This window comes from Aspergillus viridinutans (assembly GCF_018404265.1).
Source record: "Aspergillus viridinutans IFM 47045 DNA, scaffold_2, whole genome shotgun sequence".
Classification (NCBI taxonomy): domain Eukaryota; kingdom Fungi; phylum Ascomycota; class Eurotiomycetes; order Eurotiales; family Aspergillaceae; genus Aspergillus; species Aspergillus viridinutans.
In genome coordinates this window covers 2,675,356-2,688,690 of record NW_025091218.1, presented here as the reverse complement: position 1 = coordinate 2,688,690, position 13,335 = coordinate 2,675,356, and the positions used below count along the sequence as shown (strand labels likewise).

The 13,335-nt window shown below is 49.7% G+C and overlaps 6 protein-coding genes and 2 non-coding genes across 8 annotated transcripts; 3 read left to right on the top strand and 5 right to left on the bottom strand.

Annotated features, from left to right (window-relative positions):
• Positions 1 to 403: 403 nt before the first annotated feature.
• Positions 404 to 2,517, bottom strand: Aspvir_004448 (fungal specific transcription factor domain-containing protein; the record flags this gene model as incomplete). The annotated part of the gene is made up of 4 exons (XM_043267674.1): positions 404 to 902; positions 954 to 1,621; positions 1,675 to 2,184; positions 2,269 to 2,517. 4 exons carry the CDS (start codon positions 2,515 to 2,517, stop codon positions 404 to 406), a joined length of 1,926 nt encoding a protein of 641 aa, XP_043123609.1.
• Positions 2,518 to 3,245: 728 nt separating this feature from the next.
• On the bottom strand, positions 3,246 to 3,317 carry Aspvir_004447. The gene has a single exon. It is a non-coding gene; the product is annotated as a tRNA-Glu (tRNA).
• A 202-nt stretch (positions 3,318 to 3,519) lies between these two features.
• Aspvir_004446 lies at positions 3,520 to 3,591 on the top strand. The gene has a single exon. It is a non-coding gene; the product is annotated as a tRNA-Glu (tRNA).
• Positions 3,592 to 3,944: 353 nt separating this feature from the next.
• On the bottom strand, positions 3,945 to 4,583 carry Aspvir_004445 (uncharacterized protein; the record flags this gene model as incomplete). The annotated part of the gene is made up of 1 exon (XM_043267673.1): positions 3,945 to 4,583. One exon carries the CDS (start codon positions 4,581 to 4,583, stop codon positions 3,945 to 3,947), a length of 639 nt encoding a protein of 212 aa, XP_043123608.1.
• An 813-nt stretch (positions 4,584 to 5,396) lies between these two features.
• On the bottom strand, positions 5,397 to 6,397 carry Aspvir_004444 (uncharacterized protein; the record flags this gene model as incomplete). Its single annotated transcript, XM_043267672.1, has 3 exons — positions 5,397 to 5,817; positions 5,880 to 6,163; positions 6,242 to 6,397. 3 exons carry the CDS (start codon positions 6,395 to 6,397, stop codon positions 5,397 to 5,399), a joined length of 861 nt encoding a protein of 286 aa, XP_043123607.1.
• A 1,274-nt stretch (positions 6,398 to 7,671) lies between these two features.
• On the bottom strand, positions 7,672 to 9,183 carry Aspvir_004443 (uncharacterized protein; the record flags this gene model as incomplete). The annotated part of the gene is made up of 1 exon (XM_043267671.1): positions 7,672 to 9,183. The coding sequence occupies one exon, from the start codon at positions 9,181 to 9,183 to the stop codon at positions 7,672 to 7,674; it is 1,512 nt and encodes a 503-aa protein (XP_043123606.1).
• A 1,166-nt stretch (positions 9,184 to 10,349) lies between these two features.
• Positions 10,350 to 11,629, top strand: Aspvir_004442 (O-methyltransferase; the record flags this gene model as incomplete). The annotated part of the gene is made up of 3 exons (XM_043267670.1): positions 10,350 to 10,388; positions 10,423 to 11,205; positions 11,432 to 11,629. The coding sequence occupies 3 exons, from the start codon at positions 10,350 to 10,352 to the stop codon at positions 11,627 to 11,629; spliced, it is 1,020 nt and encodes a 339-aa protein (XP_043123605.1).
• Positions 11,630 to 11,718: 89 nt separating this feature from the next.
• Positions 11,719 to 13,044, top strand: Aspvir_004441 (putative NAD binding Rossmann fold oxidoreductase; the record flags this gene model as incomplete). The annotated part of the gene is made up of 5 exons (XM_043267669.1): positions 11,719 to 12,001; positions 12,069 to 12,164; positions 12,229 to 12,632; positions 12,685 to 12,772; positions 12,833 to 13,044. The coding sequence occupies 5 exons, from the start codon at positions 11,719 to 11,721 to the stop codon at positions 13,042 to 13,044; spliced, it is 1,083 nt and encodes a 360-aa protein (XP_043123604.1).
• Between the last annotated feature and the right edge of the window lie 291 nt (positions 13,045 to 13,335).

The following is a 13,335-nucleotide window of genomic DNA, read 5'->3' as shown; positions in this document are numbered from 1 at the left end:
ACGCTACAGCGGCCCACATCCTCTCCATACCGTATGCTCATCTGTCATAAGGTGGTATACAGTATTAGAAATAGGTTGCTGAGCGGTTCATGAACCGAATTGTACATTTTATGTCTGAACAGGTCGGACATTCATTGCTACACTCAAAGCACCAACCCTAGGGGAATACCCTGGACATGGATAGAAGCGTGAAGTCTGAGTTAGACCAGAGTCAGAGGTCTTGCATGAGCTCGGAATGAATGATACAGGGCGTAGAGAAGCAATCACAAACGTATTATCCTCATACAGGCTGTTCATCAGACAAGGATCAAACAATGCAATATCCCCAGCCCCTCAAAGCCCAAACTCGAGAGATTACAGCGGAGCTGCGTGAAGTGAGCCGGTGTTCGCGCGTATCAGAACATCAGCTCCACTGTGAAGGACTAGAGAACGACATCGGGTCAAAACCGGCAAGGTCAGGGAAGTCAAAGTCCCCCAGGTTCGTAAAGCCCAGAAAGTCCGCAGCCTCTAATTCCATCCCCGCCGAACCCATGCTATCCGCCCCTGATCTCATCAACGTCGGATTGTCCCGTGGTCCTGGTGTGAGACCGGCTGTTCGATTGTCCTCGGCGAGATCGAGATTCTGGGATCGAATTCGATCAATCAACCAGATAATGACTGGCCATGCCCCGGTGGTGTGCTGGCCGCGGATTTCATGGATCGCGTTTGTTACCTGCAGACCCCTCTGTCGAAGATCGGCCCACTCCGAGGTTTGAAATACAGGGCTACGAACCTCAGAAAGGACGTAAAGGATGGGGTAGAAGCCGGCATGCGAAGAAATATGCCATTGGAAAGGTTCGCAGTCCTTGCTTGAGGCGATGGTACACCAGTTCTCTACAGGCGTGGCCGCATCCATGAATATACTTTGTAAGTCAGCAGATATAAGACATTGTTCGGACCTTTGTGGGGGTTACCTCCTTCGCATAGCCGGGCTGATGATCTTCTCGCGGTCCTGGCGAGATATCTGGATCCAGAATATGACCCAAAATTTGGACTTTAGGTGAGCACTGAGCTGTAAGGCCATCGATTGCAAGCTGACTCTCTTGTCACAGTATTGGACAAGATTATCCAGTGCCGTCTCCAGCTCCGCTGCCATGGCCTCGGCAGTCTTTAACAGGGTTTGAAGTTCCGACAAAACTTGAGCTTCTCCCATAGCTCCCTGGGAACTGGCCCGCATTCTCTTTCGCGATGCATGTGTGATCTGGATAATACGCCCATAACATTGGGCGGCTGTGACCCGAAGCAGATAGATGGTCATATCTGTGAATTTAGGCGCATCTAAGAACCTGGTAGAGGGCGCCACTCCTTCTATTAGATCGACATCATCCACGTTGAGAGGGAGACGCGTATCAAAATCAGACTCGTGGATTGAAGGAGCAAAACCATGACCCTCCGCAGTTCGAAAGTCTAGGTGACAGATCTGTGCCCATAAACGGCGGCGCAGCTCGACTTGCACTATGTCAATCGTTCCCAGTGGCAGTGCTAATGGGTCACGGTGAAGGCCTTGAATAGTGGCCATGCGAATGGCAAGACCCGTCAAGGACCACACTTTGCCTATATCATCTTCTCGATATTGAGCTGTCTGCGACTGTGTATTAGCTACGAACGTAATCTTCCACGGATACAAAAACTCACCAAAAAGATGACGAATGCTTGTAAAACCTCAAAGATCCTGGAGGTCATGAAGTCATGTTGTTTCAGGTATACTTCTGTCCCGGCTCGGTACCTTTGCAGGAGATGGGATTTCTCCGTGCTAAAAACTGCAGAAACATCTGCGTCCTTCATGCTATTAATGGCAGCATAGAATATGGACATGGCCAGCGGCTCAAATGCATCAGGTTGATTGGGGTCGAATGCCATATTGTTACTGTAACTGCCGCCGACTGGAGTCTCGCCTAGGGAGTAATGGGTGCGAATGAATCCATCAAAGCGACGAGCTAAACTGGGACGATGCACTATCCGGACTATGGGATCGACATTGGCCAGGAAAACATTGAGCAGTAAATAGCAATCTTCCCGAGTATCGGGATAGAAGCTGTACACGTTATATGGTGAGGTATCATTTTCCCAGATTAGATGATCGTCTGGATGCTCTTTCGGCGACGACTCTTGCAACTCCGGGAGCAGAGATTGGATATCTTGAATCTGCTTGGTGAGCAATCAGATGTCCATTCATTTTCACATACTTTCTCTTTGCTACAGGTGTACGCGGTTCATTGTTTTGCGCACCTCTTCAGCCATCCAGGCCCAGTGTTTGCCCGAGATAAAGCGAGGTACTCCATTTTCTAAGACGAGCACATCTTCCTGCGATTGATGCCGCGGGGTTGCCGCATCTTTGGGAAGAGGTGAATATCGATATGCTTCAAGCAAGGATAGACTTTGCTCGGACGATTCATATGGCAGCACCTGTGCTTGGGCTAGAATGTCTGCCAGACGCTGAAGTCTGGGATTGATCCTGGACAGTGTGGAAGAGGACATCTTGGTAGCAGTTGATTTGGTAACCCGGCTGGGTTCTGAGACCGGTGATGGCTGAGGGAAAGACACATAGGAGCAGGCATGATTGCCTCGCTCGCATGTAAAACAAACGGGTTGTCGGCGATCGCATTTGACCTTTCGGCGACGACATGGTAGACAAGAGGTGATGGGACGAAAATAGTTGCCAGTGAAGGGAGCGAAGTTAGGGGAAGAAGAGGATGCTGAGAGGAGAAGGGAAGAGGGAGTTGATGAGGCATACATGATGGACGCTGTTGAAACAATAACCTAGGAAATAAAAAGAGCAGATAAATGAAAAAGGCAGAGCATGAAAGATAAGTCGAAGCCACCCTCCAGCAGCTGTTCGTATTGTCAGTCAGCTAGGAGGTACTAACATAGTTGCCTCAATACCAATTTCACTTGGGATAAGTTCAAGGTGGATGGGAATATATATTGAGTACAGCAAGTACGTTGAGAGAGAGCAATCCATACCATGGTGGATAGTTCAAAGCCCTAACTGCAGGGGTAAGTAAGCCTGTCGTTATAAGTAACTAAATTAGAATAATATAGGACTCAGCCTAAGACACACCCCTAATAGACTACGGAGTTAATGTACTCAAGGTAGTTGTAAAGAAGCTGCATTCTTTAAGGCAGAACACGACACACATACAGTATCAGCAGAAGAAAGTAGTCGACCGGGCAAGGGCAAAAAATGACTCAAAAAGATGAATGAACTCCGATGCGGGGAATCGAACCCCGAGCTGCTGTGTGAGAGACAGCGATGTTAGCCATTACACCACATCGGATGTTGTTGGAGGAATGAGGATACTTTGTATTGATAATTCAAATCCTCTTATGCCACTCAGGACCTGGTAATGGGCCCACCAGTCCGTGGTACGAAGTGGGGCGCAATTGAAGTTGCTCCCGATGACCCTACTGGACCGCTTGTTGATCCAAACCTCTGTGCACTCTGATCATTCAAAAAAGCACTTCGCCTTTCAACAACCATCCGATGTGGTGTAATGGCTAACATCGCTGTCTCTCACACAGCAGCTCGGGGTTCGATTCCCCGCATCGGAAGATGTCTTTTTTTTCCTTTGGCGTCTTCTCTGGATGACTTATTTCAATTCCGCGTACTCGTCTAGCTCGCTCTTTTTTACCAACTTAAACTCGTAGCTGGATCACTTGCCTGTGTCTGATAAATTATTTTTCGCATGATGTGATGCTCTATTTGAAGAACAGTCAAGGATACAGCCAGAGTAAACAGAAACCCATCATTCCATTAACGCCAAAGATCAACCATGAATCGCAACGAAAGGACAAGATGATAAGAGCCAGCCCAAGACACTGAGCTGTAGATATCGTAATTCACCATAAAGAAGACCGTCACAGTCTGCAACCCGTGGCTCGAGCCATGCAGACCAAGCATCAAACTATGCCGACTTCTGTAGTCTCTGCTGAACCTCCTCTAACAACGCCCCCAGTTCCTTCCCACCCTCACCAGTCTTCCCCTCAACGTCCAGTCCGCGCTCGAGAATAGTCTTAGCCTCCTCCCAGCGACCCATCTCAGTCAGACACTTGGCCGCACGCCACCAAGCCTTCACATTCGCAACAGGCTTGGAATCACAGCTAGCCTTGGCATCGATCATTCCCTCGGGCCAGGCCTGCTGCGCCATGTACGCCTGCGAGCGGTTGGCGTACAGGCCCGATAACTCGTCGCGGACCAGATTGACGGGTTCCCAGCCGGGGCGACTCAGGGCCATATCGATGGCGTAGGTGTAGAGCTTGACGGCCTCGGCATAGTTGGATTTGCGGTAGGCCTGGTTGGCGGTGTCGCGGAGTTTGGTGATCTGGGCGCTGCGCTTGGGGTTGATGGGGAGTGGCGGAGGAGGGACGTTAGGGGCGTCGAGGGCGATTAGTGAGCGGTGCAGGTTGTTGAGGACTTGTAGCTCTTCGTTGATGGCTGTGGTTTGAGAGGCGGATTGGCTGGATGAGGGCGGCAGGGAGATGGCTTTGGAGGTCGGGTCGAGGTGGAGGGGGTACTGGTGGAAGATGTCGATGCTGCTGGCCATTTTGATGGGAAGGCCGGCGGGTCTAATATGCAGATTTGGAGATTTGCCAGGGATCCAGTTTCAGCTGTTGCGACTGTGTCAGTCTGGATACATGGTATGGATTTACGGCGGTATTGCACACTTACCAAAGCGTGGGAATTAAAATGAAGCAGCAGTAACTATCTCTTTCCAAGCCTAATCTCCCCGCAGACAGATATGGTGTGAAAGGGGTATCGTTGAATGGTCGCTGACTATTTACATTGTCAAGATCGCAAGCTGTCCTGAAGCTATTCGATACGAACGGAAGGCGGTGGCAGAACCCGCGTATGTCTTTATCAGAGGGATATCACTCTCCCATTAGTTGGCTTCAGGACCTTTCTAGGTAATGCCAATTTCAGGCGCCACGTCCAGGTTGTAAGACTATCATGTAGAAAACTCCCACGTTATGTCAATAGCATGCCTCCATTGTCAAGTTGACCCAAACTAAAAGTTAATTTGTAGTATCTATGAATATCCTAAGTCCACTTCATAAGCCGAACACATGCGACTCCTCTAACGCTGCTCAAAATAGCTGCAAAACTAGGGTGATCGTAAACATCGTCAAAGGAACAGAAAAATGCAAGCAATTTTGAAGAGGCATTATTTCCCACGCCGTCTGACTGCAACAGATATCATCGCCTAAAGTCAAAATAAGTAAATACTATTGAATAGATGTCGATAGACAAAAGGGCAACAAACGTAAGGTCGTACAAGTATATGCGCCTGCAACACCACTTCAAGACCAATACCAGAATACAAAGCCAATGCGCATGAGTCGAGACCAAAGGACAGTCTTTAACGTCCATAGCCACTCAGGGTAGAACTGAATTCAGACGGTTGAGCATAGTGTTGCCCGTGCGCGCCGCCGTAGCTGGTGTTGTAGTCATGCAGCACACTCCCTGATCCGGTAGCAGTGGGATCATAGGCACCATGCATTGCAGTTCGTCCGTTGCCATTTCCGAGGTCGTCTATCTCGCTTTGGTGAAGCAGGGCATAATCCTCGTCCTGATCGTTACGAACAGAAGCGCCCATTCCAACACGTCCGGAGCGGAAATCATCCTCCTCTTCTTCAAAGTCATGCGCAGGGTTTGAGGAGAAAGCAGCCTTGCTCTGTGCAGCGAATGTAGGATCGGAGACAGCATCGGGGAGGGTACCGGTTCGGCGAAAATGCATGACATTGCGGAAGGACATCCAACCGGTTGCAACAAAGAGAAGGCTGCAGTCGAGCCGCATTAGCAAGGATGTCGCGCGAAATATGAGACTCAAAAGGAAACCTACAAGATCACAACCCCCAGAATCACAGTCGCCGTACTAATCTTGCATTTGCTGGCACTTCCGTACTTCCATGCGTCGCAGCCGCTCTTCTTATCATCTTTATTCGTATCGCTGCCCTCGGACTTTCCCTGTGCGACATAGCTTGCGACGCAAATCCACGCAGAGAACCACAGAATCGCGTATAAACAGTCGACTGTAGCGAAGGCATAGACGTTTCCAAATCGTCGTGCGCGTGGCCACATTGGCACTGCGACGAGGTAAATCAAACCCGGGATACTGAGCCAACACTTTATTGGCGCCGACATATTAGCTTCAAGGTCCACGCTCCTTCCTTGCTGGAAGTACAATCAAGGACTGAGACTCACCAAGGCCCAGTACCAGGCTGACCGCCCATCGATCCCATCACCTTTTGTGAAGACGGCAATGGTCAAAGCCCATGCGAGAAAGATAATAAACCCTTGTACCCCATGAATGAGGTTTTTCGTTCGTCCGGGATTGAAGGAAGGTCGTGATACTCGCATGTTTGCGGGTTTAAGAGAGGACTGGGGAGCTGACGCTGATGGAACTTCCTAAGAGGAAGTAATTCGAGAGAAGACACCTGAATCCCAGAAATAGATATCTGATGTCCTTGACGATCTCTTTCTTACTCCCGATAAAGTATCAAGACAAAAAAAAAAAAGGGAGAAGATCGTTGTGGAATGCAGAGAAAATGATCAAGTGCGCTTGTTTATGCTCGGAATGCGCAGCGCAACGGGGCAACCCGACCGATGCCGTGTGGACTGCGGACACTAGGTCGAGACCCAACTGACGATATCAAGGGGAGAGTGTGCACCAAGTCGCAAATTGCGATATAGTGATGGTTTAGCTGATAAAGGATTTGATAGGGGATAATACAGAATGTGTAAGAGATGAAGATGAGCTGGAATCTGGTCCTGGTGGATATCACGCATTAATGTTCCTAGGAATTATTCTGCCTCGTGCCTCTGTCCAACTATATGTTAATTACCCGACATGCGTCGATCCTGTATTCCACGGATACCTTACGGTACTCTCAGCGTATATTTTTATGCATGTTTATACTGAGAGAAATCAACTTTGTCATCTACTCCGTACTCTATTCGATCTCTCGATGCTGAATTGACCTGTATTTGCTGAGTAGCCTCTGCGCCTCATTAGGTTATATCACATCTGGCGACACGACTGCGCCGCTCTACGGAGTATTTGTGGAGCCTTTAACTCCTGATTGTTTAGACGGCTTGTCCAAACAATGGTGATTTCTCTTGACCTGACGTACTGTCGGTCCACGGTTGAATCCAAGCCAGCTTGATACCTAGGTCGACTGAATTACGCCTCGATTGGATGACGATGCTTTTCGCTTCAAGTGGATCTTCAGAGGCGACGGAGCGAACGGAAGCGTGTCCTTAGGCCAGAACTTTGTACCCAAATTCTCCTAGGAAACCGTTCTATTCATGGAAACATGGGTGTTATTTCAGCCACGCTTGGCTTCCACATGTAAGATGTGAGCTTTTTGGTAGGATGCATAAGATGTACCCATAACGATCTAACCCAAGAGATACCCTCTCCAGTGTGAGTACCCTGCGTTATTACTGCTTTGATATCTCCAGTGATAGAATCCCATTTACATGAGACGACTATTGCACCTCATATTCGAAACTCCTTTGATCTGCAACATTCATCAACAGCTCCAAAACGCCGCCCGATGGTCCTGTAGGGTACCAACCCGCAAAAATGCTAATCAAGAACATATGAAAGAGATAGGTGCAAGAAGCTCACTTCAAGCCGTTTTACCATGAGCTTCAGTGAAAACACTGAAAGCCATTCCAAAGTGTCTAGCTGGTTGATAGATATGAGCATCCCACCACCACGGTAAAGGGTCGAAAGAAGAATATCGCCAGTTCTTCCAGAAAACGAGCTGACCTGCCTCGTAAGTCAAACGGTCGAGTAATTGCATTGCCCGCGAAACGACTAACACAAGTCGCCCGCATTCGTGAGTCTTGAGCGCCTCGTAAAATCTCGATCGCTGGGACGGTGCCTTGCACATCAGACTACGGATCCCTGTATTGCTCGACTCTGACAAGCGTGTAGACATGCCGTTAGTCTGTGCAGCCAACACAGTTACGCAGCCAGAAGGAATCGAGCAGGATGCATCTTGCAAGAGATGCCTGATGGCCGCTGCGCCTTGCGTGCAGCCTGCAATGTGGATGACATGACGCACGGAGTTTGTATTAAACACCTCATCGATCATCAACTTGACGCAGAGTAGCCCCGTCAAGCGCGGTCCGCCTTTCATCGCAAATCTATCCATGAGTTTGCGGATAGCGATGGCGAGCGCTTCGTCCAGACGGGACCGGCCCCAGCCCAACTGCTGATCCGAGGGACGGATCCTGATCGCTTCGACGAAACCGCGAACCACAAGCATTTCGGCAAAGTATGTCCCCAAGCGGGTCTGTTGCTGCAGCATCCAGGGGCTATCCTTGGAGATTTGAATCTCGCTGACTTCGGTGTAAGTCTGGCTGAGCGTTCGCTTCGGCAGCACAATGACCTTGCTGTCAGCTGCGATGGAGCTCGCTCTGCGCATCTGATAGACCTTGGTTGGAGATCGATGGAGTATACTGTGGATAGAGGCGCGCGATTGCACCTGATGGGTTTCCAGCACAGGTAGGTCCTTCTCGACGAGATACTGAATGAAAGACTCTGGACGACTGAACCTGTCCGCAAGTTCGGTGTCCAGATGTATGCATTTGCAATTGGTCCGACTCTCAATCACTTCTTTGGCCATCGCATCTTCCATGGCGGTAGTCTTGTCCGAACACGGCATCCAGATGTCCACTTTCTCCCTGTATATGACGTCTAGCAGTTGTGAAATATATTGCGACCGGGAGATATTGTAGAAAGCTGCGAGCGTCCGGGACAAGCTCTCGCCAGATCGGATGGCGGAATCCGCGATGCTTGTTCCCACGACCCGGTGGCCTTTGTAGTACCAGGATCGTGCCATCGCCAGTCCGGGCGGGGTATCTATGCCCGTCACCAGGACGGTCTTGGGATAGAAGTGTACATTTCTCAACGCTGTCTTTCTCTGATAGCTCGGACACGAGCCCGGCAGAAGCTGAGAAGCAAACCCGACGACATAAACTGCCGAAAGAATGGCATTATCGAGGGGTAGTAGTGCGAAAGCGACGGCGACCCACAGCAGATGGATCAGCATCCGTACCAGGCTTTGGACAAAATGAAGGGTTTGCTGCTTTGGTATGGAGCCAAAGGCTCGTCGCATCGTCCTGACGGCCATTTTGTTGAGAATAAGCGTTGGAACTCGCAGTCTCTGATTCTCTCGGCGTGGCTGGTTCTTGTGTACATTTTGACCCCTCGCTTCGGAATGCAGCTGTAACCACGTCACCCTGCAGGGTTACAGCTACTTGGTGTAGCTGTCATCCTGTTGTCTTTGACGTGTTATATCGGATCTTGTCTCTATTCATTGATCTTGTTTATTCTGAATTCAAAATTTGTTGCATGATTTTATAGCTGAACCCAGGGTCTTGGTACATCTTGTTGGTTTTTTGGACTGTTTCCCATGGTCCAAGTCAGCCGTCGATTACCAGGTGGCATCAACTGTATAAGCACATCTGTCATGCTAAGCATTCTCAAAGCCATTTCCAAGCTCGACTTCCATGAACGATCTTCCAGATCTTTGATGAATGAGTCACAACGTATGCGCTATTAAATGGTAGATGCCTAGACCCCCGTCTGGGTTATCAATGCTCAGGTGGGCATTACTAATTGCGACGATAGACGAGCCTGGAACTTCAAAACAGGTGAAACAGGGATACGGAGTAGTTCATGGATTAGCAAGAGGCTACAGACGGCAATTGAAAGATTCCAAAAACCCTGGACAGCCCGATAACAGGGTCTAAAATCCGAATTACCTATTACCTCAATGTCCGATTGCCGAGTATCAAGGCTGTATGTTTCATGCGATACTTGTCAGTCAGCACTCAACCAATTTGACAATCTGACTCTGTGACATCAGCGTCACTGGATGCTCGGGGTTCTTTTCCATTTGAGGTAAATTGTGACGGGTATAGAGGTGAGTACTAAGTCCGCGCAACTGATAACGACCAGCATCACTAAGATTGTTGTAGCCTACAATTCCTGGATGCAGGATAGTGGATATTGATAGTCTTAGGCTTCCACTTCATGTCATGACGTGCGAAATCCACGCAATGGTGTTTGTTAGTAGCGTCTAGTTTGCCGATGTACGAATTGTTCGGAGTTAACGTCTGTCTCCATTGGTTCTGGTAGAAGCCCGAGTCTATTATTCCATCGCCACTAGGTATGGGTAAACGCGGGTTTCGAGTGAAGTGCTCGAATAAAAGGCAGCTTGTTTACCCGTTAACTTTTACTATCTTCAATAAACTTGACCTCGTCCTTCACATCAATCCTATCTTATAGTTCATAATGGCGGATCAAACTCAGCGTCACCCTCGTCCTGGAGAGGTAAGCTATTTATTCGCTACATTTATTGTGCTAGGATGAACACCTGACACCGTTCCATGTACAGGATGAGAGTGGGAAAGAGATCAAGCTCCTGCATTTCATCTACGAACAACCCGACATTGATGAGATCAGAGGCAACCCGCAACGGGTTCTGGATCTCATCCACAAATTCGAAGAGAAATATAGTTTCATGAATGTGGGAGCCGCCAAAGGCAAGGTCGTTACCGATCTAATTGCTGAACTCAAGCCACATACGATGATCGAATTGGGAGGCTATGTAGGCTACTCGGCCATACTGTTCGGCGATGCCGTCCGCCGAGCTGGCGGCAAGCGCTATTTCAGTCTGGAACTGAACCCGGAATATGCCGCCATCGCCAACATGCTGATCGAGCTGGCCGGTCTGCGGGACTTCGTCCGCATCATCGTCGGTCGAAGTGACAAGTCCCTGCACAAGCTGTTCACCAGCGGCGAGGTCAAGCAGATCGAGCTCATGTTCATTGATCACTACAAGCCCGCGTACACCACGGACCTGATGCTTTGCGAACAGCTCGGCATGATTGTTCCCAATGTATCGGTTCTGGCCGCGGATAACGTCTTGTGGCCCGGTAACCCCCCGTATCTGGAGTATGTCCGCAGCACGGTGGAGCAGAAGCGCGAGGCCGCCAAGAAGGGACCGATCAAGAGCTATAACAAAGAAGGCATGCCCCAGCGGACTGTCCAGTCTTTCCTGGGCGAGGATGATAAGCCCAGTTTTGAGGTGCTCGGGAACCCGAATTTAGTGTACAAGAGCACGCTACATCAGCCTGAGGGTTTGCAAGTAGGTTGAATCCATTCCGTGGACCATTACACATTGCATTCGGCTGACATTGCCATTCTAGGACGCGATTGAAGTGAGTCGGTGTGTCGGAATCGAGGAATAGAGCACGCCATCGATTCATGATTGGAAATCAATTCTGCGATTTGTAATCACAAAAGGCATCACAGTCATAGCAATCTTCAATTACGCGACTCTAATTCCGAGAATACTTAGAATGGAATGGAAGACCTCAGCATCGGCCGGCGGACAGAAATCCGAGACGGGACAGAGTAGCCCCCACCCGGCCGATCCAGAGGATGCTGTAGTTGCCCCTCGCGAGGACCTTCCCCCGCACCCCCTCCTTTTCTATGACGACTCTGGAAGAGAATTTCAGCAGCTTGCCAAAAGTGGCACGGAGCGTTCATTTTGTGTATATAAGGCATAAGACCAGAATCACCTTCCTGGCTTTCTCAACTGAATCTACAAGCTTTGTTCTATTGGTTCCTTCCCCTCTCTCGCTCCTAGACAATCATCATGGCCTCCAAAACCTGGAACGTCGGTATCGTAGGCTATGGCTTCAGCGCCAAAATCTTCCACATTCCATTCGTCACAGAAGTCCCTCAATTGAAACTCTATGCCATTGTACAGCGCACTCCCAAGCCCGAGGACGATGCCGAGAAAGACCACCCCGGAGTCAAGTCTTATCGCACCGCCGAGGACATGGTCAAGGATGCTGCGGTCGACATCGTCATCATCACCACTGCTCCTGACTCGCATTATACTCTGGCGAAGCTGGCTCTAGAAAACGGCAAACACGGTTGGTTTGGTCCTTTCCTCGAGCATCTTGATCGCTCTTTCGCTGATTTATGCCACTTCCAATCTAGTTGTTTGCGAAAAGCCCTTCACTCCCACTTCGCAGGAGGCCAATGACCTCGTTACCCTTGCCCAGCAGCAGAACAAGTTGTTGGCCGTATATCAGAGTACGTTGACAAATCGAATTCGGTGGAGAAATCCACTTTCAGGAACTGACTTCGAGGTTGACAGACCGCCGATTCGATGCCGACTTTGTCACATTAACCAAGCTGGTGAAGAACGGCTCGCTCGGCCGAGTTGTCGAATTCGAGACTCACTTTGACCGTCATCGCCCCGAGGAGCCCGCCGCCGATGCTTCGAAATGGAAGAACAAGGTCATCCCGGGTGGCAGCGCCATCTACGATCTCGGAAGCCATCTAATCGACCAGGCTGTTCACCTCATGGGAATGCCGGATCGGATCACTGGGTTCGTCGGCTCTCAGAGGGCTGTGAACACGTCCGGTTTTGAGGATTCCTTCACCGTTCTGTTGCACTACAACAATGGACTTCTTGTAACTGCCAAGGCGGGTGTCGTGAGCCCTGAGGAGAAGCAGTTGAGGTACTGGGTTCGAGGAGAGAAGGGTAGCTTCAAGAAGGTGAGCGATCTGATCATTTTCGCTCAGTCAAACGCTGACATGGTTTCCATAGTTCCACCTCGACGTTCAGGAGGACCAGCTCAAGGCTGGAATGAGACCCGGAGACAACGGGTACGCCCGGGAACCTAGTGATAGCTACGGTAGGTCGCATCCGGATTCCAATTTTTGGGAATCTCATGAATTAACGATGCTTTGCACAGGAACCCTGACCACCATCCAGGACGGCAAGCCTGTCGCTGAGATCATCCCAACAGTGGAACCACCTACATACACCGAATACTATCGGAAGCTTGCCCGGGCTCTTGCCGGAGAAGGCGATCTCCCGGCGAGTGGTGCTGAGGCTGCCAAGGCCATCAGATTGATTGAGCTGGCGAAGGAAAGCTCGAAGCTTGGCAAGACAATTGATGTGTGAATTGAAGCAAATGTACGATTTAGGACGCGACGTGGTATTGATGTTGAAAATAGATAACAATGATGACCCTCTGAGATCCTATGCCCTGAGATTACTACCAAGATATGTATCCCCAAATCCCAATAAATCTCGGGGTGGCCGCTGTCAGGTGGTCAGCAACTGCCGGAGTAACGGAGAACTACAGAGATCGTTGTTTGCAGCAAAGAAGTACGTAATTTTACGCTCGGCTGACAATACCGCTCAGTCATCGCATGACCTCATTCCTTCCCCATACAGCCGCTAAACCCAAAC